This window comes from Corapipo altera, unplaced genomic scaffold (genome assembly GCF_003945725.1).
Source record: "Corapipo altera isolate COAL_440 unplaced genomic scaffold, ASM394572v1 141, whole genome shotgun sequence".
Classification (NCBI taxonomy): domain Eukaryota; kingdom Metazoa; phylum Chordata; class Aves; order Passeriformes; family Pipridae; genus Corapipo; species Corapipo altera.
Genome location: NW_020884971.1, coordinates 373,071 through 398,286, shown reverse-complemented (window position 1 = coordinate 398,286; position 25,216 = coordinate 373,071). Strand labels below are relative to the sequence as shown.

General features: G+C 42.2%; 1 protein-coding gene across 1 annotated transcript in view; it reads left to right on the top strand.

Moving 5' to 3' along the window:
• The first annotated feature begins 10,844 nt into the window (after positions 1-10,844).
• LOC113957564 (protein BEAN1-like) overlaps positions 10,845-25,216 on the top strand; it is a 52,895-nt gene continuing 38,523 nt past the window's right edge. Inside the window, 2 exon segments of the mRNA XM_027665166.1 lie at positions 10,845-10,877; positions 12,200-12,274. Of these exon segments, the coding sequence (XP_027520967.1) occupies positions 10,847-10,877; positions 12,200-12,274 (106 nt within the window). The 5' untranslated portion in view covers positions 10,845-10,846.

Below are 25,216 nucleotides of genomic sequence, written 5' to 3'. Positions count from 1 at the left end.
AGATATAGATATAGATATAGATATAGATATAGATATAGATATAGATAGATATAGATAGATATAAACAGTTTGAGTGGGGGTCATCCAGAGAAATGGTTTTCACAGCCCTGAGAGCAGATAGTGGGAAGTCAAAAAAAAGAATGTGAGGCATTTCTTCCGAGGCAAATGTAGTTTTAAATTGGTCAGCCCCAAGTTTGTTTTCCCTTCATCCCACCTTCCCAAACCAGGAGCTGTTCCCTCCACCCAGTCCCCCACCACACTCCTTCTCCCTTACACCCCCACCTTTTCCAGAAAAGAGCCCAAGCCTCCCCACCCAAAAACTTTTCCCACCCGCACCTCCCCACAATGAACAGTTCCAATCTAAATTAATAAAATCTGCTTTGTTTTTCTACAATTCTACTTCATATCCCCTAACTCAGAGAGAGACACTTTCTACAGCTGATGATGTGGCAACAAAGCTACAGGGAAATCCAGCCCTCTTTGTCCCCAGGGAATCCCCCAGTGGCAGTGACAGCAGAACCTGCTGTGGAAGAAGAGCATGAATTTGACCTCAAAGAGCAGATCTCTTCAGTGATAATCATCTTTAATGTTCAAATTGACTCATCTTCAACGACAGGACATGACCTAAGCCAATTTGTATACAAACATTATTATCAATTGTCTGCATTTGTCCTCAGCCTCTAATGTCATGTTTCAATATTAAGGTATTTTGCTTAATCCCCTCTCTAGCTGCAGCTTCCCTGGGATTCTGATTTTTCTTATAAGTAATCCTGGTTTTCACATAAAATTGTAGTGGTGTGTGAAAAAATAGTAGATTATTTGCTCAAGTAATTGCTTATTTTTTAATAAAGTCTTCTAAAACATAGGTAATGATTGTGGGGTTATATATATCTCTAAGGAATAAGTAAGATTAGATCACTAGAATTTTTCTTGACTTGGCAAAATACAATAAAGATGTATTATTCATATACTATGTTGTCTTTTGTCTTGGTACACCTTTTTTTCATTAGCAATTAATTCCACTCAACTGCAGGAAGATAATTTTTGTAAACTGATCACTTCAATAAGAATTTCTGGGGGAATTAACTAGGCCTGGCTTTCTGTGCATCATAAAGGTGTACTTTTAACTGCACCTTTTGTAAGCTTCTAAAGTCACATGCAACCCACCCAAATAACAGCAGTGACTCTCTCAGTTCCTGGGTTTCCCTCTCTCTTGTGCCCTTTCATCCAGGCCCTCCGAGAGAAGCACCAAGTGGCTCCCAAATCCAAGGTCATGTAGAGCCTGCCTAAAAGCCACTTCAGGAGAGATGGTCTCTGTAAATAAGTCTCTTCACAGCAGCACTAATCCCTTTCCATAAGTAAAGGAGTGCTCTTTCCCTCACCTCGGAGCTCCTGCCCCACAGCTTGTCTGCACTCATTTAAATGCAGCTGCAAACTGGTCTCTGCCAGGTGTAAGACCTGCACCAAGTCCCTGCTGAGGGGCAACTACAGGGAAATGATAGAAAGAGCACGTACAGAAAACCCTAAGTAAGTGGGACATATTTTCATTTCGTTTTCAGTTCACATTGTCAGATACAAAATGACTTTGAAAGTAGCAGAGAATCAGTGCAATAACAGTGTCCTCAGCGTGGCTTCAGAGCCGCTCCCGGGAGCCCCGGTGACACACCCTGGGGATCACAGCTGAGGCTGCATTCGGCTCCAACCAACCACCACCACAGGCAGGGGCTTAAATAATTCACATCCCTGGTGCTTTTTGCTGAATAAATGATCATTCCATACTTTAAATGTATTGCTTTGACAACGCACTCCAGTAGCTTCCCAGCCTAAAATCTCTGGAAGATTTCGGGTAGAGGAACAATCCCCTGCACAGACAAATGTCCCCAAGGGAGCTGCACTGTCCCTGCTGCACCAGGACTCAGCTCCACGCAAGGAACGAGCATCAGTCAGGGCAATGAGGGCCTTGGTGCTCCTCCAACACACACTGGAGGTTCCCACAGGACTCTGGCAGTGCTTTGTTAGTCCATGTCCCTGCGGCTCAGGGCGACCCAGGAGCAGCAGCCACGGTCCCTCTGCTGCCAGTGGCTCTGCAAGCAACGTCACCTCAACGTGTGAAACATGGGCTAGGGCTTCCCATCTTTTTGTAGCATGCACCACTCTCTTCATACCTTTCCTCTTCCTCAGGGACAGTCTTCCTCTATATTCACAGACAGTTTTTTCATTTTGACTTGACCATCAAGCCATAACATTGATTTTTGTATCAGTACTTTCCAAGCTGGGCACACGTGTGTGTCAGCTGGCATTGGCTTTCACAGTGCCAAGATAGCAGTAAATCCACCAAAGGCAGCAGGTGATCCTAGCTATTTCTAGACAATACTCATGGGAATGTCTGTGCCAATTTAATATGACATTTCAGAGCAGAGTGGAGACATGTCCTTCCATTTTAAAATGTGGTCGCTGAAAACTGGTTGGAAAACTGACATTGCACTACTCTCTGTATTCATTCTCCATTATTAATGTTTGTTGTATTTACAAGAAAAGAAAGGCATTTTCATTGCCAGGAAAGCAAATGCATACGGAACTTACAAATCTACGTGTTCTCTTTTAAACCTTGGGAGTTTAAACCCAGTCTTCCTGGTGTTACAATGTGTTACAATTGCTCCATTGTTATTTATGTCAAAATCTGGTAATAGAGATCATATAGAACCATCACTTATGTATATATGAATAAATATTTTCAGTAGTGAGATTTAATAGCTATATAGTTTTGGTCTTGACTCTCACTTAGTACTAAAATAAAAATGTGTTATCTCCATTTTGGCCAAGATTGACATGCAATGAGTTTATTACATATAAAATACCAAACTCTACCATTGTATAAATTATTTCTTCAGAACCCAACAGGACTTACATTCCCTTGTGCACTAGCTGGCCCTGATCTCTGTTCACACACATTAGCAGTCAAAGCTACAATCCATCACCAGTTCACCACTGGTGTTACTGGTGGAGATATTCCCTAAAAGCTGCCCCAATAGGTACTAGCCCAGCTTCAAACAGGAGCTGTACCTGTTTGAGTTTAAACTATCTATAGGCAGCATGATACAAGGAATAACCAACAGTCAATATGCAGATGAACACCCTCATTTAATTTTTGGAACTTTATTTGGGGAAATACAGTAGTTTTTCATATGTCACTCTAAAACCCCTTACATTTACTTGGGTGGTATCAGCAATACAAATGCCCCAGAATAAGCAAGACTAACCTTCCTAATATATTACAGAGCCTGAATAATTGTGCCTTTTTTTAAAAAAATGTTCTCAGACTCCTTTCCAGTGCCCCTTCCAGTATCCAGAAGCAGAAGCAGCACAGGCTGAGTCTTTTTCCTCTGTAATGATGGTTTGAGCAAAGGTGACTTTCAAAATAAAATAATGGGCTCCTGAATGGTTTTTTGACACAGGTAGGGAATACTGGGAAGTGGTTTAATATTAGCTTGGAAACCAGCTCTTCATACTGTGATTTTACATAGTTTTGCTCCCTCTGCATGCTCGTATCCCTAAACACAGGTAACTACCCGTGGAAAAGACAGGAGCTGTTGACTGAAGGCATCATTCCTGAGCTGTCCCAGCTGTGCATCTCAGCCACTGCCAGGACACCCAGTCTGGGGAAACACTAGGGGAGGGCACAGGGGGAGAAAGCAGAAGGGAGAGGATTTCTGAACACACACACCTCACTTCTTCAGCGCTGGAACATTTTCATTCTAGCCAGACCACCCCTGCACTGCCAAGACCAAAGGTGGTTTAGATGTACAAGAGCCAAAATACAACTAGTGCTAGTGAAGATCATAGAATGAAGGTCATTACTTTCCCTCACAGTTAAGCTTAATCTGTTGGGAAGAGATCCAGGGAAGGCATTGCAATCAAATTCATGCTGCAGCACAGAAATGCAGCAGTAAATGCCATATTTCTGGGGCCTTATACTCCTGATCACATCAGCACTGGATCACATCCTTCCTTCTGATGCTGGGTGATCTGAAAGGAAAAACACAGTCATATGGGACAACAGCTGTTTTATTTCCCCTGAGGCACTTGCTTACATTTTTGTGTAGCAGAACTGAAAAACCAACTGCTGAGTCATATAAGAAAAAAATCTATTTATGTAGCTAAAAAGTCCAGAAATTAAGTGATTTTTTAACAAATCATAACAACAAGGCTCAATTCTTAAGCCTATTAGGGTAAACTGAATACTGCATTTACAGTATTTAACAGATGCTCATTTTGGGACACCTTTTTTTTTTTTTTGTTAGACCTCTGAAACAAATAGGATCAAAGATAATTGGTTAGAATCTGCTCATGGGTGTACTTTAATCTTTAATGACAGCTAGATACTGGTAAGAACTTTAAACAATCTGAATAAAGGAGTCTCTAAAATACTAACCTATTCCAAATAATAAAGTACAAAACATACACTGGAATTAAAAATAAATAAATAAAAGAACAAAAACCAAAAGCCAGACAGTTTTCAAGATGACAACCAAAAAAGTGAAAAACCACCCAAAGAAAATCTAGTTGCTCTTTACTTTCTGCAGCCTCTCTTTGACAGTCAGTACATTTTCAGTTATGATTGGACCAAGTGTGGATCAGCAATAAAGCCATGTTCATTGTCCAGCTTGTGCTCTAAGTAATTAGAGCAGGAGTGGCAGGGACACAATTCAGTGCAGGGTTCGAGTCACTCCGTTGTTTCTATTGGGCTTTTGGTGAAAGTCAATTGTCATTTTAAGTACTAAGGAACAAAAATTGGCTTTCGGAATCACAAGTCACTCCCTTGGGCAGCCTGGGGCTCCCTTCCCCTTCACTTGTTTTCTCTTTTCTCCAGATATTTCATCACCATTCCCCTCACCAGACAGCACCAGTTGTACTGGCTGTCACTCACTCAGACCTGTGCTCAATTCAGAACTGCTCCTCTACCATTTTATCAACAATTTTGAGACTATCTTGCTTTGTCCAAGGGATGTACCAAGGCTGACTAGAAATCTCTGCAGTTCCAGTGCTGCAGCAACTAATCTGAGTTCTTTTGGGCATCTTTTTACTGGTTTGTGCTACACTATTTGCTCTTCCCACTGTATTAAACACCACACACGCCCAGCCCTCAGAGACAAAGCTTTACCCTAAAACCCTGTATAATTTTTGTATTGCAAAACCCTCAAGGTCCATTCCTTTTTCTTTGTTTTGTCTCCAAGCCCACATTCCATTTCTCTGCTAATGAATAGCAAGAGCCACCTCAGTGCCCTGGTTTGCCATCATTTGTCACCGGGCTTCTCTCTCTCAGCAACTGAACTTCCCTGCTCTCAAGGTTTTAAATTAATAGCCAGTTTGCTTATCCTACTGCATATTTACTTCCACAGGGCAAAACTATCAAAAAAGAGAATGTGTTTCACCTTTACTTTGACCATTAATAGTTTATAAAAAAACATGTCTCACTTCAGAATTGGTGCCAGTCTGACCAGACACCAGGAGAAACACAACCTGGAGGGAGCTGATATATTTTTTTTCCATATAAGATCTGCTTGCATTTGAATCATACATTGTGCAATTTCTTTTCTGCCACGGGTTTCTGCATCTCATGGCAATCTCTCTCAGGCAGGAGCCTCCCAGTTACATTAAACTAAGCATTATTTTCAGGGCCTTATTTTGCCCTCCCCTTTGCCAGCACGGTTTCAGTGAAATTGGCTGGGGTTGCACATGGGCTTCATGAGCCTGAAGGTTCATCAGCAAATATTTTGATCCCCAGTCTGCATCTCTTCTTACTGCTGTGAGAAATGCTCAAAGTTCCAGAGAGGAACTTTACCCCTCTGCATATTTATAAATTTTTTATCATCTTCTACAAGTTCTGCAGATGCACAAACACTTCATAAATAAAATAGTATAAAGTGGAGAGACTCTGACTTGTGTATTCACTGGTAAAACACAGAAACCAAAGAATTATAGGGTTTGTACTTTGCCAAGGTGAGCTAAGTATTTCTTGCTAGTACACAATGATTTCAGAAAGATAAAATCAATTTGGGGTCACGGATATTCTTTTTGGGTTGGTGCCATGCTGGCCTTTCCTCATTTGCATTTTTGGTCTGGATTAATAAAAGCCTGGCTGGATTCATGTCCTTGCCTGCACTAACAGCACTGCAGGGCTCCCTTCCCTCCCCAAGGGCTCCCCAGCAAAAGCCTCTTTTAAAAACCCTCCTGAGAGCAAATGACAAAATATTCATATTTGATGGGGTACAAATGGATCTGATCATCCAAAGGCAGGAGTTTTAACACCAAGGGCAACAAGAGGGGACCTACAACTTACAGATTTGTAGTATTCTGACATACAGATTTAGTATTATTACTGCTGTTACCTAATTTTAAATGCTTTTTATTACATAATTCAGTATTTCTTTCTATATATTTCAGTTATGTATCTCCAGAGACATTGATATTATTATTTGTTAGTAATCCATTGGCCATCCTTAATTCTAAATGTCCCCTTAGAATTTATAACAAATTCATACAAGGATTCTTGGAAATAAACAGAGAGACTATATTCACTGTAAGATGCTTTAAGGTCCTTGAAAGTTCAACACAAAATAAATTGCATAATTAACTATAAATTGAATTAAGGAGTCGCAGAATGAGAGGAAAAAGAACACTGAGATATAATTTGCCATTCTACCTCCTTAAAATTTAACTCAATTGGCATTAGGAAGATTGAAACCACAGTCAGACACGGGAGATATAACTGGATTTTCAATAACAATCTTGGACCCTATTTCTTAGGGCATATGTAGAGATTAAAATATATATATATATACATCAGGTAATGACAGCATAACTCTCCATTCTCCTCAAACCTCTGCAAGAGGTGAATAAACAAGAAATTAATTCTGGCCCCAGAGCCTGAGAGTACCTTTTGTTCCACAGAAAAAGACAGTTGTCAACTTTCAAAAGCAGAAAAAGAGCCTCTGAGAATTTGAGCAGGACATAAAATTCCTACAGAATCCTTTTTTGACATAGAAACTATGGGAACAGAATGAAGAGCCCCTTCATTCCAGGTCTCATTTCTTTCCATAGCATGTAAAAGAACATGACTTCTGCCTTTGGGCTTTCATGCTGCTGTAAAATATTTGTTACTGATATGCTTCATCTGTATTAATAATTTTAAATTATTTTTCCTCTTGACAGATTTTATGCCTAAAGAAGTAAAACACTTGATTTAAAACTCTAGAAAATATTGTTCAAATAAACTTACCTGTCCTATAAATGCTAGCTGAAAAAATGTTAGGCGGTAATTTTATGTATTTTTAATTCCACTATTTTCATTAAAATAGCTTTCAGCACAGAGGAATTTCATTTGTTAGCAATTATACAATATGTTCAAAGTCAAAAAATCTTTAGGATCTGGCAAATATCTGTCTGGTTGGTTTTTTCAGAAAATCTGAAATCTCTTCTTTCAAAGGATTCAGTTTATTACATTTCAGAACTCAGGGAGCTGTGAAAGCACGAGGTGCTTCCTATCAAATCCCAGACCCTCTTTTCTTGACCTCTTTTGTTTCCAGCAGCAAGCACAGATTTACTCAGCCTGGTCCATCACACAGTGGGAACTCCCAGCAAGGAATTCCCTCAGCCTGGGTGCGATGAGCTGTCCTGGCACTGGGAATGCCCAGCTCTGCTGGCACTGCTGGGCAAGCCCTGGCCAAGTGACAAGAAGGCAGAAAGATCTGAATCCATTTGGTGATGGGACTCCTGCAGCAGCCAGCACTGAGGAAAATCACTGCTACTTGATTTTCCATACAAAAAACACTTATTAATCAATTTTGCTCATCCTGAGGCATTTTATCCACGACTAATTGTATAATCCAAATGACTGTGATTTCATTGCCACCTTTTCCATAAAGAAAAAGAAGGAAGTGAAAACAGTATCCTCCAAAGCCTTGTTATGAATACACAAAAATTCTCAGTCGAAAGGAGACCTCGTTATAGCAATAGAATTTATTTTGCCTTACAAAAATTGGCTGTCACCAAGAGCCACCACACTGCAGCATCCCTTCAGCTCCAAGAAGCCTGAATGAAGCCACAGGAGATGGAAGTCTGTCACTTCAGCACCGATGGCAGCTTCATAATGAAGTCCCAAGGTTGGGGCAAATGTAAAATCATCCAAGAATAGAACTATCTGTCTTCAGCAAGGGTTCCTTGCTCATTTTCCCTTGTCAGTAAACTGGAAAACACCCACTGTCTACAGCAACTCTGTCCAGTTCTATCCATCAGGAACACCATTCCAAACTTTACCTAATGTACTTTATTTCCACAGGGCACACTCCTCATTCCTACAGATTAGGAAAGAAGTTTCTTGAGAAGGGGCAGAATTCAGACGGGACACCCAGGCCACGAACCACAGAGACAGATATTACCTTGGTCTCCCTTGCTCTGTGATGTTCTAAGTCAAGGTAAACTAAAAGAAATAGATATGAGCAGCAATAATCCTGGATAGTGGCCATCTTTGTTCCAGCTGTCCCAAATGCAGCCCATAAGCAAACTCCAATGTATAAATCATTTATTTGGGGAGAATTTTCTTTAATACAAATTTATTTTATCGAAACAGAAAAGCAGATGCCACAAGAAGAAACCAACAATTATGTAAACTGTCCACAACATCACCCTGCCAGCAGGAACTGCACTGAGTGTGCAAATAACAGTCTGCCCTGAATCCCACACCACATCCAAGTGCCAGTCAGGTGCCATTGAGGAGAAAAAGGGGAACCCCAAAAGCTGAAAAAACACAGAGGAAAAAGGAGTAAAAAACTACCCCATGTCCATATGAATGTGATGCAGATATGGAAATCAGTGGGGTGAGCAAAGTTTGCAACAGTTGGGTCTATTGCAGAGGAGCACACCGAGTACTGGTGAGTGTCCAAAAGGTTTCTGATAACTGGGGTGATGTTTCTGCAGGCTCTGATGGATCATGTGTCCATTGTGTTTTCTGACCCAGAACAAATGTTCTCTGTCTCAGAAGCAGTTGCAACTCCTCCAACAGAAAAAGGATGAGTCTATCACAGAAAGGGCTCTAAAGCCAGTCTGAGAGAGAGATTTCTGCAGATCTGCCAAACCTGAGCAGTTCCCCTGCATCCAAAGTTAGGTACCAAGGCCTCTACATTTCCCACAGTTTGTTTTCAGTCAAACATAAAACCCCAAGGTTTTATGGCAGAACTAAAGTTAATACCAGTATCATGAGCAAATGTAGGGTGCCAATGGGGAAAGATGTCATCACCAAAATTTGCAGAAGGGCTAAACATTAGAAATTCCTGAAATTTAAAGTGGAGAATATATTTTATTACCCTTGAGTGCAGCATTACACATGCACGTGATTCTTCAGATGCAGAATGAGGCCAAGAGGGCACATATCCAAAATCCAACATACAGGAAATCATCTTATCTGCTGCATATGCAGATTCACACCTTCATATCATAGCCAAACAACAAAGAGCCCTGAAATGAAGCCATGCAGTTTCCATGTATTAAATAAAGAATTGCAATGAAAAGGTCTTTCAAGGAGTTGAATGTTCTGAGGAGGTGAAGAAGTGAATCAGAGGATAACTTCTGCAGCAACATCTTAAGGCCTTTTAGGGTACTCGGGTACTACAGTTTTGTCCAGAGGTGCAGATATCCCTGAGCCATGAGGAAACACACCTGTAACATTCCCTAAACCTTGATTTCAATTGCCTTATACTCATGTAATGCTTCCCTGGACTTAAAAAAAAAAGAAAAAATTTTTTAAAAAGGTGATCAATGACAGCAGGAAGCTTTTTACAGAAAGACCAGAGAGTTCACAAGCTTTACATCCACCCCAAAGTCCAGCACAGCCCTGAATCCATCACTACTAAACCAAAGAGAAATTAACAGCTCAGAGCTGTTCCTACGTGAGGGAACTTGCTCTCTGGACTACAAAACCGCCTAAGGAAGCAAAGAAGTCTGGGTACACACTCCACACTCGTGAAGCTCCACCTCCATGTCCCTCACTCACCAGCAGGATCAGCGCGACCACTCTACGAGATCCTGCAGGTCCAGTGTGTGCCCGACAGACAGAAACTGCCAATGGAACGCGGATCCTAAAAAACCCCAAACTGCTGACAGGCCACACCACTGCATTGTTTACCTCAAAAAGCTAATGACACCCTATTCTTACAGGTAAACACACAATTATGGAAGCTCCTCGGCTTTGGTACCGCCTGCAGCCCTGTTTCCTCCCTCTCTAGCACTAGGACATTTGTCATCCACAGTGGGAAACGTTTCCAAGATCCCTGGTAACAAGCAGATCTCACCATTGTAAAGCGCTCTTAGCTAGACTCTAGACTACATCGTTCTCCTATCCCTATCCAGCCCCACGGAGTCCCTGCCTCTGCACTGCCAGCTAATCCCGTCCATCCCCGCGGGTTTGCTCCAGGCAGTCTCTCCCTTTCAGTCCGAGTGCTGGGCTGGACTCGGCTTTCCAGCGCCGTTATCCGCCTACGGCTCCTTTTCCGGGCGGCGAACCCCCCTCAGCACCCCCGAGCCCCGCAGCACCCCCGAGCCCCGCAGCACCCCCGAGCCCCTCAGCACCCCCGAGCCCCGCAGCACCCCCGAGCCCCGCAGCACCCCCGCTCCCGCTCCCGGGGCCCGCACACGGCGGGATGCGCGGCGGGATCGCCCCGGGCCCCCCCGGCATGTGCGGCCCCGAGCCCCCCCGTGCCCGGCCCTGCCCGCCCGGCGGGGGTCACGGCACGGCCCCCCCGGCCCAGCCCCGCTCCGGCCGCGGCGGGCGCAGGGCACGGGCTGGGAGCGCATGGAGAGAGCGGGCACGGCGGCGGGCTGCGGTAAGGAGGGCATGGACACGGACGGGGGCATGGACAGGGATGGGGTGGGGATGGCATGGACAGGCATGGGGGGAACGGGGATGCACAGGGATGGGGGGATGACGGGATAGACTGGGATGGGGGAGGATGGGGATAAACCGGGATGGGGAAAGGCAGAGAATGAATAGGGATAGGGGAAAGACGGGGATGAATCTGGATGGGGGAGGACGAGAATTAAATGGACTGGAGTGAGAAAAGGGGATGCTCTATAGAAAGCAAGGGAATGAACCTGACTGGGGTAAAGGAAAGGGCTGAACACGGGTAGGGTAAGAAAGGAAGGAACAGGACTGGAGTAAGGCAGGGGCTGAACCCAGCTGGAAAAAGGAAGGGAATGAACCGTGCCAGGGAAAGGCAGTAGCCGAGCTGGGGTAAGGAAGGGGTTGAACCGTGCTGGGGTAAAGCAGGAGCCGAGTCGGGTAAGGCAGGAGGAGCCGCGGGAGCTGCGAGGTCCGGCGGGGCTGGTCTCGCACCCCACAGGACCCTGCCCGGCCGCAGAAAGTTTGTTAGTCGGGAACCTCTCCCGAAAAGGGAGAAGCCCCTTCCCCGGTCGTGCCCCAGAGCCGGGGATGGCGGAGCCGCCGGAGGGGCAGGAGCCGGGACACCCCCGTGGCACAGGGACAGGGGACAGGGCTCAGCCCGGGTGCCACAGCCCAGCCCCCGGACAAGGGCTGGGTCACACCCGAGTCACTGCCAGAACTCAGCTTTGCAATGCATCTGCAAAGCAAACGAGCCCATCTTCTAAGAAATCTAAAGATTTCTGTTATTTAGGACACGTTTTACTCATGTGCATTTTGTTGCCTGTAAGTATAAATCTTTCAAGTGCAAGTTATAAATATTAAAGCTGGAATGCATAGGGGGAGTGTTGGTATCAAATTTTAGAATAAATTTATTCCAGCCCAGTTTGACACACACAAACCTGATGCATTTAAGCTGCACTTAAAGAACTTAGGGGAATTATTTGGTAGGTGCCTGTTTCAGGGACTTAAAAACAATAATCAACATATTTATATAACACAGTGTTGTTTATATGTGGAGTTTTGAATCTAAGAGGTATTCACACCGTTTCATGAACTGGAGTGACTCCTGGAGTATGAAGCAATGACTGATTTGGTGTTTCCCCTCTGTTTGAGCTACATCTCAGTGTACACTCAGAATCTGAAACGTGCAATCCTGCCCAGAGAGAGCAGGGAAACATTAACACAGCATGTCTTCAGCTGACATCTGGTTGCAAAAAAACCCCAAACTGCTATGAAGGACTTTTCTCTTATTTTTTCCTTCCCTAGTTCTTTTCTTCCACCTTCCTCTCATCTCTGGAAGCTCCACTGGTATTGGAATAGGCAGTAATTATTCCAATCTTCGTAAGTAATCTCCTTTTCTTATGTTTTTTTATGCTGCTCTAATGGCATGCCTTGCAGTCATGTACAGCTGTAGGAATATAATTTTTAAAAGTCCTCTACCAGATACACATCAACCCATTAAAAAGGAAATAGCTTCCTGACTAAGGAAACAACTGAGTTAACAAAAATGTGCTTAACCTTGTAATATTTATAAAGACAAAATTCACAGAGATTACAGAATTGTCTGAAATTGAGGACCATAAATTTTGTGTCAGGTACAAGTACTTAAATATTTCATTTTTAAAAAAATTAAAATGCTCTTTTTCAGCGTTTTCTCCCATAACAACAGATTAGCACATAGCTGCTAAAACTGATTTACAAATGGAGCACACTGACATCAATCAAAATTTATATCATTTTGGCACCCACTAGTGAAAAAAATGTGGCTAAAAATTACTTCCAGTCACTGAAATAAAACAATTCCTGACATTTGACTTGCTGCTACTCTCCTTTTTATGACTGCCTTTTGTAGTTATTACATGAAGGCTTTTTTAAAAGGAAATACAGCATTGAAGGAGCCAATTATCCTTGTGTCACTGGTCCGATTTTGGCAGAAAACCACGTGAATGCAGGGAAACAGAGTAGCATGTTCAGTGTCTTAGATGGAAGAAATAATGACAAAAATAGACACACACCAATTAAAATCCTCAAGATCCCTCTTGGAGCAAGTGCTGCAGCTCAAGAACAGCCATGTTGTAACTAGACTATGACTTTGTAACCATGTTCAATCAAAGATGCCCAAAATGGATGAGAAAACATAGGATTATGTGTAAGGTTTAAAGAAAGAGTAGACAAGAGGTTCCCTTATTTACTTTGGAGTGTGCATAAAAGAACAACAAAGTGAGAGAGCTACTATCATTCGCATACTAGAAATAATAATATTTTAAATACTTGCTGTCACAACCTACCAACTTGGAGAAATTAGTCAGAGTCAAGACCAGCTTCTATCAACACCAGGTATTTGTAAGATCTACCCCTAAGAAAACTTTGGTAACTGGGAGCAGAGTTTGGTTGCTAAAAGTGAAGACAGTGCAAAACCAAGTCAGTGCCAAGTGTTGTCTCTCAGACTGCCTGGTTACCCTTAAACTCCTCAAAAATCCTGTTAAAATTGGGCTGAAGAGTGAGTGCACAATTAGCAGCTGCTGATTAAAATTGTTCAGCCTCTGGCTACCTACTAGATGACAAACTGGCACCACCTAAGTCATGGAAAACACATAATAGCAGTACAAAAATAACTGCAAAGTGTAAATGCTACATGTGGCAACCTCCTCATTTGTTAGTGATCTGCCTGAAGACTTGGTGAGAAAATACTCATAGTGTGCTTATGTTGTTACAGGTCAATACTCCAAAAATGATGTTGAGAGTAATGTTGGGTTTACATGATGCATACAATGACATTTCATAGCACTTCATTATACGTGTAGCCAGTCTATGTTTAGTTTGGAATTCATACATGAAAACCATTATTTCCTACCCCTTCTCTGATTTCTTGCTCCTTGACCCTTAACTGTGATTTTTCCCTGCCACTCTCCTTCCCACTCCTTCATGGTAGGACAGCTTTTACTGCATTGGCTTCAGGTTATGGAGCTCTGAAACAGAAACGTTACAGCAAACATTTCCAAATGGGTACTTATATCTCTTAAAATTATCTTTTTAGGCTATGTGGTTTTTTTACTTTAGCCTTACTGATACAGTTCATCAGGCCTGACATTCTGGGCCTCTCCACCAGGGCTCTTCTCTCTAATTACTGTAGGGCCCAGACTGTGAAATGTTCTACTGACAAAGAAGATAATACTAACAAAATGCCAGGTAGGCATTAGCCAGGAAAATAACCAAACCAGACTGTGGCCATGGTTCAATTTTATAGTGACCATGGAAAGAGAGTGGAGCTGTCCCAGGCTTTTGGGAGGTACGACAGGAAGGAAGTTTCTCAGTGGACTCCTCAGCTATAGAGAATTCAGGTAAGCCAGGGATTGAACCTGCTTACTCCCCCAACACTGAATTTCCTGAGCAAGAGCAAAGGCTCAGAAGCAGAACTGCAGCTCTTCCTACAATGAGAAGGCCGTGCCTGGAGAATCCTGCTCTTGTCCAGGACAAAGGGGTGAAGTCACAGGAGCAAAGTCCAGGCAGGAATGGACCTCTGTGACTTCAGTCACTGGCAGGCTCAGCATTTAACACAACTTTCTGATCAGAAATAAACTTTGCTGTTGGCTTTGTTTCTTTAGATGTTTGTTTCTGAGAGAAACACAGGATTTTCTTTACAAAGTGTTTCTAGGTTTTGATCAGCTATGTTTGGTTGGTTAAGTCAAATTTATCTCTAGAAAGTACTGACAGTGAGTATAAATCATTATTAATCAGCAGTCATGAACCTCAGTCACTGTTTCAAATACTTGAATGAAGAGGGCCTAAAATTGTCAGATAAATAAAAAGGCAGAAAAATGTTTCTACCCAAACTGCCTTCCTTTCCTTCATATTGGTACCTCCTCCACCTCCTTCCTAGCCCTTCTGGGATTTGTCTCTGAAAGAATTTACAGAGGTAAAAGCAAAAACAGTTATCCAGGTTGCCAATACATATCAGGTATTATAGAAAGATAGTTATTATCCAAACTGTATAGCTATGTATTCAAATATTAAATCTTTATGATAAACCCATTTAACTATATTCACTCTTATATCCAAGAGCACAAGGAATGTCCAGAGATATGTAAAAGGTTCATTTGCATGCCTGAATGAAAAACACCAAAACTAGGAAATATACAGACAGTGCTTTCAAATCCAGCATTAAGATTCCCGTCTTAGAACCTCTGGAGATCCTACAAAATTATTCCAGTGACCAGAGTTCTTTCACAAAATGAGGAAGGAACAGAATCATTCCTACTGTGGCTCTGCTCTGTGCATGAAATCCCACCTGGGATTTCCTACCACAGGGACAGACACCTCCTAAAGGGAAAGGTGAAGGAATGACTATCCTGGAACCAGCAGGCCCTGGAGTGTCCCCTTTGAATGCTGTCCCTGGGGATTTGGGAGAGCTCAGGGAGCAGCAGTGCCAGCCCAGCTGACTGCCAGCTGTGTGTCAGTGGGAGCTGCACTCTGAGACCCCGGGGCAACACTGGAAGGTTGAATAAACTTCTACTCATAAACAAGGAAATCTCTCTGTACACAGCAAGAATAAAACACTCTTTCCATTGTTAGGGAGCCTGTAGGCAAATCCTGTCTTTTTAGCAGAATGATGTCCCAGCTCAGCCAGTCTAATGCAGTTCTCCAGGACAGGAACACAAGCTCCCACTGACCCCCAGCACAACTCCCCAGAACACACCTCACCTTCACCTGCACAGGGGAGAAACTGTGTGGTTTGGGGTCTGTGTAAGTACCTCACAGCAGTTCTCTTGGCTGTCCCAGGTTTGGGACATGCAGAAAGACAAGGTTTCCAGCTTGGGTGTGGCAGCTTTGCTGGGAGCTGGTCTCTGGAGTGAGGACATGATGCCAGGAAGTTTGAGACAGAGGAAATGGCTCTGCACCAAGACTTCTGCACAGCACAGCATCCCCTTGAAAAGTGTCAGTGATCAAAGCACCAGCATCAGCCACCCATCCTCAGTCTCTCTCTTCTCCAACACTGGCAGAAACCATGTGGGTCTGTGACAGCAGGCAGTGAGGGAAACACGCTGTAGTTGCCCCCTCTTTTCTTCAGAGCACAGCAAAGTTTGATCCCCAGAATAATCCGCTCTTTATCTTCATTCACTCTATTTTTTTCTCAGTGTGGATGTTTCCTGACAGTGCTGAAGAGGTTCCCACCTCCCTTTCCTTAAGGGCACACCCCGTGTATCCCTGCAGTTTTCCACATGCACTTCATGTTTTAATGACTGCAGCTGTGCAGAAGGGAAGGATGTTCTCAGGTCTCGAGAACCTCACCTCAGTTCTTTGTTCTTCTCCTCTAATAAGTAATATCCTGCTCAGTATCTTTCTGCCATCAATTTATTTTATGGTGGCTTGAAATCATCTGTTATACCAAGAATAAATTTATCACCTTTTAATTTATTAGGCTGGAATCTGCCTAATAAATGGATTCACTTCCCTTCAAGCCTGACAGTTTCTCATCCTCTTGTTCATACAGGATGTCTCTTGAAAACTCCAAATTGTTCATTTCCACTGTAACTACTGACTTCATGTTTTGTTTGAAGCAGCTTCTCCCAACTCCCACCTCCCAGTTCTGGTTTTTATTTAGTGGAGAGAATAACATATTAGAATTCATTCCTCTGGACCTTCATGGCAAACATACAGAGTCTAGTCCCAGCCTACCCCTATCAAATGAAGAGAAATGATGCTTTAGTTTTTGGATGGGATCCCATCAAGCTGGTACAAACAGCCATACTGAGAAGGGTAGGGGGAGAAATGCTTTAGAGGTGATGATTGCATTGCAACTGTTTGTTCAAGCACTTGAAAGTGCAGTGGATGCACAGATGCCTTTATGCAGAGCATCCTTCAAGGAGAGGTGGACACCTCTGGGAAGCTTACACAGAGTCTCTGTCCTCAGGTGCTTTGAAAACTTGGCCTCCAACTCCGAGCTGGCAGAAGAAAGCAATTGAGCTGGCTTTGACAGCATTTCTGCAAACAGAAATTTTTAGCTCCAAGACTTAATACATATCTTCCTAGGACTTCCTGAAACACCTCAGACTTTTTTAAAAATTACCTCATATGACATTGTGACCCCTACAGTCTTCAAGGACCTGTGTGAAGATAATTTGCTGAAGGACATTCCAGCCAAAGCCCCATGATTGCTCTCTACTCTTAATGTAAATAGTGGTTTTATGATTTTTTTTTCTGTGGGCTCTTTAGTTCTAAGTTCCTTATCTTTTAGTTGCTGGGTTTAGCTGCAAATATGTTAATTCCTTCATTCCTCTCCCTAAAATGAGGATTTGTCTTTCAGCAATTGTTTTTTTCTTTATTAGCAAATAATCTTTCTTAGTTTTGTGGTTCAACAGAAGCAGCTCTGCAAGCATCTGATCTTTACAGGTTTTCAGCATCAGAGCTTTATTTTTAATTAGTTGCAAATTTGCAACAAACTTAAAAAACCCAGCTAAGAGTGAAGCTTTGTCATGCTGGATACTGCACAAAGTAACTGGCCTTGTCCTTCCACATTACAGGTGTCCAGATAAAACAAAAGGAGGGAAGAGAAAAATATTTTGGCAGAAATATTAACTGCTTTGTATTACATGGAAATATAAGGAGAAAGTCTGGCTCTCCTAGATTGGTATCTGTCCATTATCTGGCACTGACTCTTGTTAACAAGAGAGGAATACTCCGAAGTTACACTTCAATTTTCAGCTTCCACTCACTTAAGAGCAGTATGGTTTTTATGGTTAGATGACAAATCCACTTACTGAGGAACTGTAATATTTTTTATATTTGGATGACAAATACAGGGGTGTCTCCCTTCCACTAGGGAAGGGATTTTTACAGCAAGGACTCAGGGTCTCCAAGAAAGGAGCTTTACAAAAGAGATCACAGGTCCTCTATGGGAGAGAGTAACACAGCACATGGCAGAGCAACCAGCAGACTGTGAGGACAGTTGGAAGACCAGTTCTTACTATGACCACCTCATTTTGAATTTTGCTTCTAATCCACACTTAACCATCACTTCTTGTTTGCAGAAGTCAGTATTTTGTGCTAAATGCTCCCTGTTTGTTGTTATTTACCAAGTTACACTCTGTGCTTGAGGTAGACTGGCCATTTTCACCCTCCAAACACCCACAGTGTGCAAGTCATTGGCCCAAATCTACTGGCAAGAAGTACAAGCTTTATTTAAAAAGATGGTCACAGAAGGCCCAACAGAGAAGAGTGGAGTTTCTAGATAGTTGTAAACCATATTTCCTTGTTTCTCCTTAATGAATTGCCCTGAAATCTGCCTCTCCCAATGCAGTGATTATGCAATGAGACCCTCACTCCCTGCCCAGCAAAGAAATATTAAAACCCTCCTGCACTGAACAGACAATAAAGCTCTGAAAGGAAAATTAGCACTGCTGGTTTATTGCAGCTGCATGTTGACAAGTAATATCCAGTCATTTGATGTTGTAATTCCAGCTCTGCCTGAGAGGCACACCGGGAAGGACGGGAATCAAAAGTATTTCTGGTTTGGCCTGAACTTGGTGCTGGAGGAGGAACACACACCCTGCAAACAGGAGCAAAAAGAGTAGCTGTTTGGGAAGCCTTTTGTACATCATTGGAAGAGTATTTTAACTACACTAATCACAGTCCTCATAGTAAATATATTCCTCGTGTTTGTGGAACCAGATGTTCCTTTAGAAAGAAAATGGGACATCCAATAAGAGACTGAAAATGCAGTCACAGCACACTCATGCTCTGGTGTGTGGGCTGTGCTCTGAGCATCAGCCCCAGTTAGAAATGTCCCAATGTTTAGAGGGAGCACAAAATCAGAATACTACCAACAAAGACTTTTTACATACATAGACACTTTTTAAAAAATGCTTTCCTTTTATAACAGCACAATCCTAAACGGAAACTGTACTTTCGCCACTTGATCCTATAAGCCAGCCTGAAGGATGTCTAAAAACCTGACAGATGCCTAAAATAAGGAAAATCAAAAAAAAACAAACAAACAAAAAAACCCACTAATTTCACATTTCTGTGCTTCTGATTAAAGAAAATATTTCTATTGAAGGAAGCAATCTGTAAATTGGAAATTTTCCCAAAGTGGGAGGCATAATATGATGCATCTGTAGAGGTAGAAATAACAACTTTTTTCCCAGATTTTCAAGCATGCAAAATTATGATTCCCAAGGACCACATGTTAAAATGCAGGGTTAAAGGCAGTGTCAAGGTATGTAATAAGATTGAAATGACATCCTGTGTCTGTCCCCCGATTTAAGGTTATTTTAACTTTCTCTAGCTGCCATCAATGTAAAAATACTAAGGAATTGATGAGTACAAGGAGCCACCGGAGAGATGAGAATCTGTCTTCCTTATATTGTGTTTTGCACAGGTTTCTGTGTCATCCTCAGATAAATCACAGCAGCAGAGCAGAGCCCTAGACACCAACCCCACATGTACCATGTGTTGTTTACTCTCTTGCCAAGCTCCAGGGCTGTTAAATCACCTCCATGTCACTGGAAGATCCTTCTTCACCACCACTGATTTTCCACAGTTGGCTCAGAGGTTTCAAAGCCAGGCTCCAGGCAAGAATGAGGACTTGGGATTTTTAGAAAGTGGAAAGGGTTACGCAGCAGAGCCCAGTTCCTGCTGGTGGGACATCAGAGCATTATCACTCAGTGGTGGAGGCAAGAAGTGTGTCCTCAGTTTAACAGATATACAATTCAGAGGTCATGTGACTAAAAAAAAATGGTATTACTAACATAGGAAAACTCTCTGTAAACCGTTAGCTGTATTTTATAATGAAGGTTAATTTTCAGACTGTGGATTAATTTTATACATCACATTTATATAATATTGCACCTTAACCTAAATTTTATATGATCGTTTTTATTGTTCTTAAATCACCAATTTTCACTTCAAAATTCATTCAGATGTGTGCTGAATAAGAATACAAACCCTAATAGCCATTAGCACACCATCACTTGTCCCAAGTGCTCTGTTTGGGAACACGTGGGGTTAGAACCAGAGAGTGCTTCTCTGGAGGCTTTGTCACCTCCCTCTCACCCAGAGTAAAAACGGTTTCAAATCACTTTTGCTTTTAAAACACACTTTGAGGATAAAATACTTTATGGTAGCATCTACTGAGAGAGAAACATTACCTTGGAAAGCAAAGCATTTTCTCACAAATGAAACTCTCAGGATCAAAGGAATTTTCACTGCATAGAACTGAAACATTATTTGCTCAGTCTGTGACACCTCCATCTCTACCTGCTGTTTGTTCCTGAGTTTCTTCCTCAAAAGATCATTGACATATCTTCGTGGGGTTTGGGAGTTATTTTACAGCTCCTTTTGAGAACAGATGGATGATTTGTGTCATCTGGCTTCACAAAAGACATCATTTGCTCTTGCTACACCTGGGAAATATAGTTGGGATAGGTTTGCACACTCTCCTCTTAACCATTGTTGTACCCACTGCTTCTCAGTCCACAGAAAATTGGATCTGCCCATATAATGTTTTACAGCTCACAATCTTAATGGTTCCCTCTGAAGATAATAAACGTCACTGTGGTGTCCTGGTGTTTTCATACAGTCCATATCCAGAGGGACTTCCCCAGTTCCACAAGTAGCAGGGGAAAAAACCACAGTATTACCTCCTGCATGAGAGGGGTGTTCAGCCTGAAGTGACCTTCAAAGTAGAGCCAGTAAGTGGTGAAAAGTAAAACAGGAACTTTATGTTGGAGGAACTGTGCAGAAAGATAAAAGGAACTACACTATCAAAGGACAAGGCAAAATTACTCCTTTTGCCCCTCTCTAGGCAGAGATGAGTGATCCAGTTTCTACTCAGCCCCCCAAAATCAACAGTAGTCCTGGGAATTGGCTTCCATCATTCAACAGAGGAGCCAGTAAAACATTGGGTTCCATGCAGAGCTGTAGACACTCTATATAGGATTTCATGTCTCTGCAAACCAAACCTGTTTATGCCCCTACAAATTTCCCAAGGCTTTATTCAGAGTATTCAAAAAAAAATCCTTGCCCACTCTATCAGACTCAGTTCCTACCCTTAACTGTCAAACTGGAAACGGATTTTGAGATAATTATACTTAGAGCTAAGAAGCCCTTAATCCAGTCCTTCAGGTTTATGCAAGATAACGGATCTCTTTTTTTTCCTCTCATTTGCCCATTTTGTGTGTTAAACTGGGGCAAAGATGGATTGTTAAGATGGATGTTAAATTTGGATGTTAAAGCATGTGAGGCAGCCAGCAGGCTCAGAGGCACAGCACTCCTGTGATTTCTTTGTTGTCCTTCACCTACACCTCGTCTGTCTGGAGCTTAAATGACGAGCAACAACGAGATAGGAAATGTTTGTTTCAGTCTGAGGCTCTTTTCATGTCTGACAAAGAAAAGAGAGCGTTGTCATCCACCCAGGGCTTTCAGATGCAGGAAGATTGACTTTCAGGAGACGTGGCTTTGTTGCTCAGGAAGTAATTGCCTGTTACCCAGTCATCTATTGTTTCTCCTCCTTTCAGATGAACTGAGCACTCTGCTGTGTCAAACAGAAGTGCAGTGTGGTGGCAGACTCTGCCTCTCACACTGCTGTGCTGTCACTACAAGGGGGGCTGTGGCAGAGACCACATGTCCAACAAACTCACAGTGCTCAAGTGAGTTACCCTTCACTTCCCTAAATCCGGACACGACATCCTATCAGTGCAAATCCATTTGCTCACCAAACCAATATTTGTAGCAATTATACTGTTTTGAACATTAGATTTGATCTGGTTTTGCTCTTGCAAGAACCTGGCTACTTAGAGGTTTATTTTTTCATACGTCTAAGTCATTTTTGCTGCGTGCTGATTTCAAGGAGAATAGGTGGTTCAGGCAGCAGTGGTGATGGAAGATTTGGTAAAACTCAGGATGCATTAAGCTAGTGTATTAAGAAGGCTACTGCCCTGAAATGCCAGCTGAGTGGGGAGAGGGGAAAAAGCCTCAGAAATTCAGTTGCCATTGGCATAAACAATTAGACACTGGCAGCTCTGCGGAGCAGGGGCTGCTGGCTGGGCACTGCATCTGGAGGTGTTAATGTGAATAATCACCCTGCCAGCTGATTGAAGTCTTGCTCAGGCAGGGGAAAGGGAAGAATTACTGTCAGGTCAGGGATATCCAGTGCATTTAAAGGTACTTTTTATAAGCAGTGGAGACAATTTTGGCCAATTGTTTTAGGTCCAGACATGTTGCAAAGGAGTCTAAAGATGTGTTTGGAGATTTCAATGAACACAAGTGTGTTGTGTTCTCAGCAGCTGCTGTTTACTACCAAATTTTGTTATCTAACATTCTCAAAATATTCAATTCCTACTTTGGGCTTCTTGTGTTTATGTGTTCATGTCAGTCTACAGTTTTAACCTTGAAACTCTCCTTTTAACATGCTCATTTTGTAACCAGCAAAATCTGAGGACAATTACTTTTAGACCTCAATTCTACCCCCACAAAAGGATTTATCACACCCTGCTGGCACTAATTAGTTGCCAGAAACACTTGGAGAATTGGTGATTATAGTTAACACAGCATTGTACCCAGAATTTAGTCTCAGTTTTGTAAGAGGACCAGAAGGTAAAACAGGGAGAGTAGAACGACACCTCCGCTAAGACACTTCAGAGGAAAGTAAACCAAAAATGAGGTTCAGGAGCGAGCCCAGTGCACTCCATCCTCGAATGGGCATTCAGAATCATGGAGGTAAAAATCCAGAGTAAAACCCTCTGAAATATGCCCAGTGCAGGCAGCAGGCCCTAACAAGCACCCCTGCATGGAACCACCTCCCAGGATCCACAGTGCATTTCAAACCCTCACACAACACCAGCACCCTGCAGAACTGATCACAGGCCATTAAATAGAGAAGGATTCTTCTGTTTTAGAAGGGTCAGATCCATGGAGCACAAATGATTAAGAGCTTTTGATTGAGAATTCAGAAGGGCTACAGTGAAAATGCATAGGAGGACACATAAAACCTGAATTTAGGCGGGACCTCGGCTTCTTACACTCTTAATTCCTAATCTAATCAGTAGAGATTACAGCTGAACACGGGGCTTGGTGTTTTCCTCTGAGAAAACATACTGGGTGTGGCTGTGGAAGGTTTAATGGGGACACATCAGTTTTGATGAGCTTGCACTTTGCCAGGATCCCATGAAAACATTTAATGAATTTGTTTTGCATATTGTTGGGCTGGATGGAGCTTGGAGCAACCTGGGCTAGTGGAAGGTATTCCTGCCCATGGCAGGGTGTGGAATGAGACGAGTTTTAAGGTCCTTTCCAACCTAAACCATTCTGTGATTCTGTGATTCTATGTCTGCATTATGTTCTCTGTAAAACTGTGCATAAAGTAGTAACACACTTCTTAATATATGTAAAAATATATTTTTTAGTAAATGCAAAGCTGTCATTTCAGTGCTGGTAAGAAAAAACTACGACGACGACAGCTGACAAAATAGAGGCAAATGCTTTGAACAAGTTACAGTAGTTAAGAGTTCAAAACACAAACCCAACAGACCACTTGCAATGGTTACAGATGTGCACAGAGCTCAGGAATTGCCTAGAGGGAAAATCATTATTTTTCAGTGAAACTACTGATGATCTTCAGTCTTCACAGACTGAGACTTCACAAATGAACCTGAGAGCTGAGTGTCATCCAGAGAGCACCAGCATCTGTCCCTGCACAGGCACAGAATCATTTCAGCCCAGGTGGTGCCAACGCACCTCCTTCTGAGCGGGTCTGGCTGACATACAGCAAGGCCTGTTAAAGGTCAGCAACCCCAGAAAACCTGCCCAGAATCACTGCAGTGATTCCTTCAATCCCAGACTTTCCAGAACAGCACTGCTGCCCAGGGATACAGGGCAGGGGCAGAGGTGGTGGAATTCCAAAGCTGACAGACAGGTTCCCACAGGCAGTTGTACTCACGTCAGGAAGTCATGGCTGTGGCTAAGTGAGCACATAAAAAAAGTGTTTCTGCATAAAAACACCCACCATTATGACTAATCTACAGGTTACATTATACAATGTGTATAAGGGGGTGTGTACATATAGAAATTTTTATGTATCTTATTTATTAAGATACATCTGTGTGTATGTATTTATCTGTGTGCAGGATAGAGACACCGCACTGGAATCATTTATTTGTCTTATTTCTGACTGTCTGCTTTTGTGATTCTGACATCTAATCATTTAGTCCATAGTTTAGAAAGTACCTTGGTTCATTCAGACTATTTCAGTCTGATCATCTCAGAATTTCCTGGCAGGACCCAAGCACATTGTGCTGCCCACTGAGGGCAACAGTCCTCTTAAATTACCTCACCCTTGAGCCACAAAGCATGAATGAAAATATCAGGGGTTTATGTATTAATTACCATTTTTCTTTCTTGTCTTAAATTTGTTACATTTACTTTACAGTTCATGACTAATCAATTCAGAAATTTAATTGTCTTTTAATTTTCACCAAAAAAAGCTTCATCTACTTCATATGAAACCCACACAGAATAAAAACCAGGTAGCAAGAAGGAAATGTAGTTCCATTATTGCATGTTTTTCTGTTCGGTCATTATCAGTAGACATCTTCAAAGCTTGTCTCAACCATATAACCTATCCATTACTTTGTGTGTCCTTGGACAACTTGCCATGCTGCTTAAAAAACTGATTAAAAATGCAAATAGATCTATGGCATAAGATTGTTGTTTACTTAATCTGATGTTTTCAGAGACATGGGAATTGTCACCTTTCTTTTGACTGAAAAGGATTATATATATATATAAAAGCAGGAATATACATTTTTTTTAAGAAACTTACTTGTATATTATTATTTCAAAATGTAAGAACCTTTTGATAAGTGGCTTTAAGTCACTTTAAACTGATGCAATATTTTCTAAGTCCCAGTGCTGCTGGTCAGCAGTGGCCTCCCTGGTCTGTGTATGTCTGACTGCACATGCCTGAGGTGCATTAGGGCCTTTTACTGCCTGGAGTTATGGTGAATTAACTGGGAAGGAGCAGGAAAAAGCAGCTGTTGTTTAGGGGTTTTTTATACCCAAACAAAAGTCCAAATTTCTGCCACAAAATATGGTATTTCTTGACTAGAAATGCCTCAGTGGATGCTAAGCAAATGTTTTGAAATTAATTTCCATTGGGCTGGAGGTTTATAATTCTTATAAAAAATCATAGTGTACAATGGTGCATAGATAGTTAAAATTGCCATTTTTATTGTGTTACAAACAAGTAATTCAGCATTAAAAAAATATAGCAGAATAAAGGCATGTCCT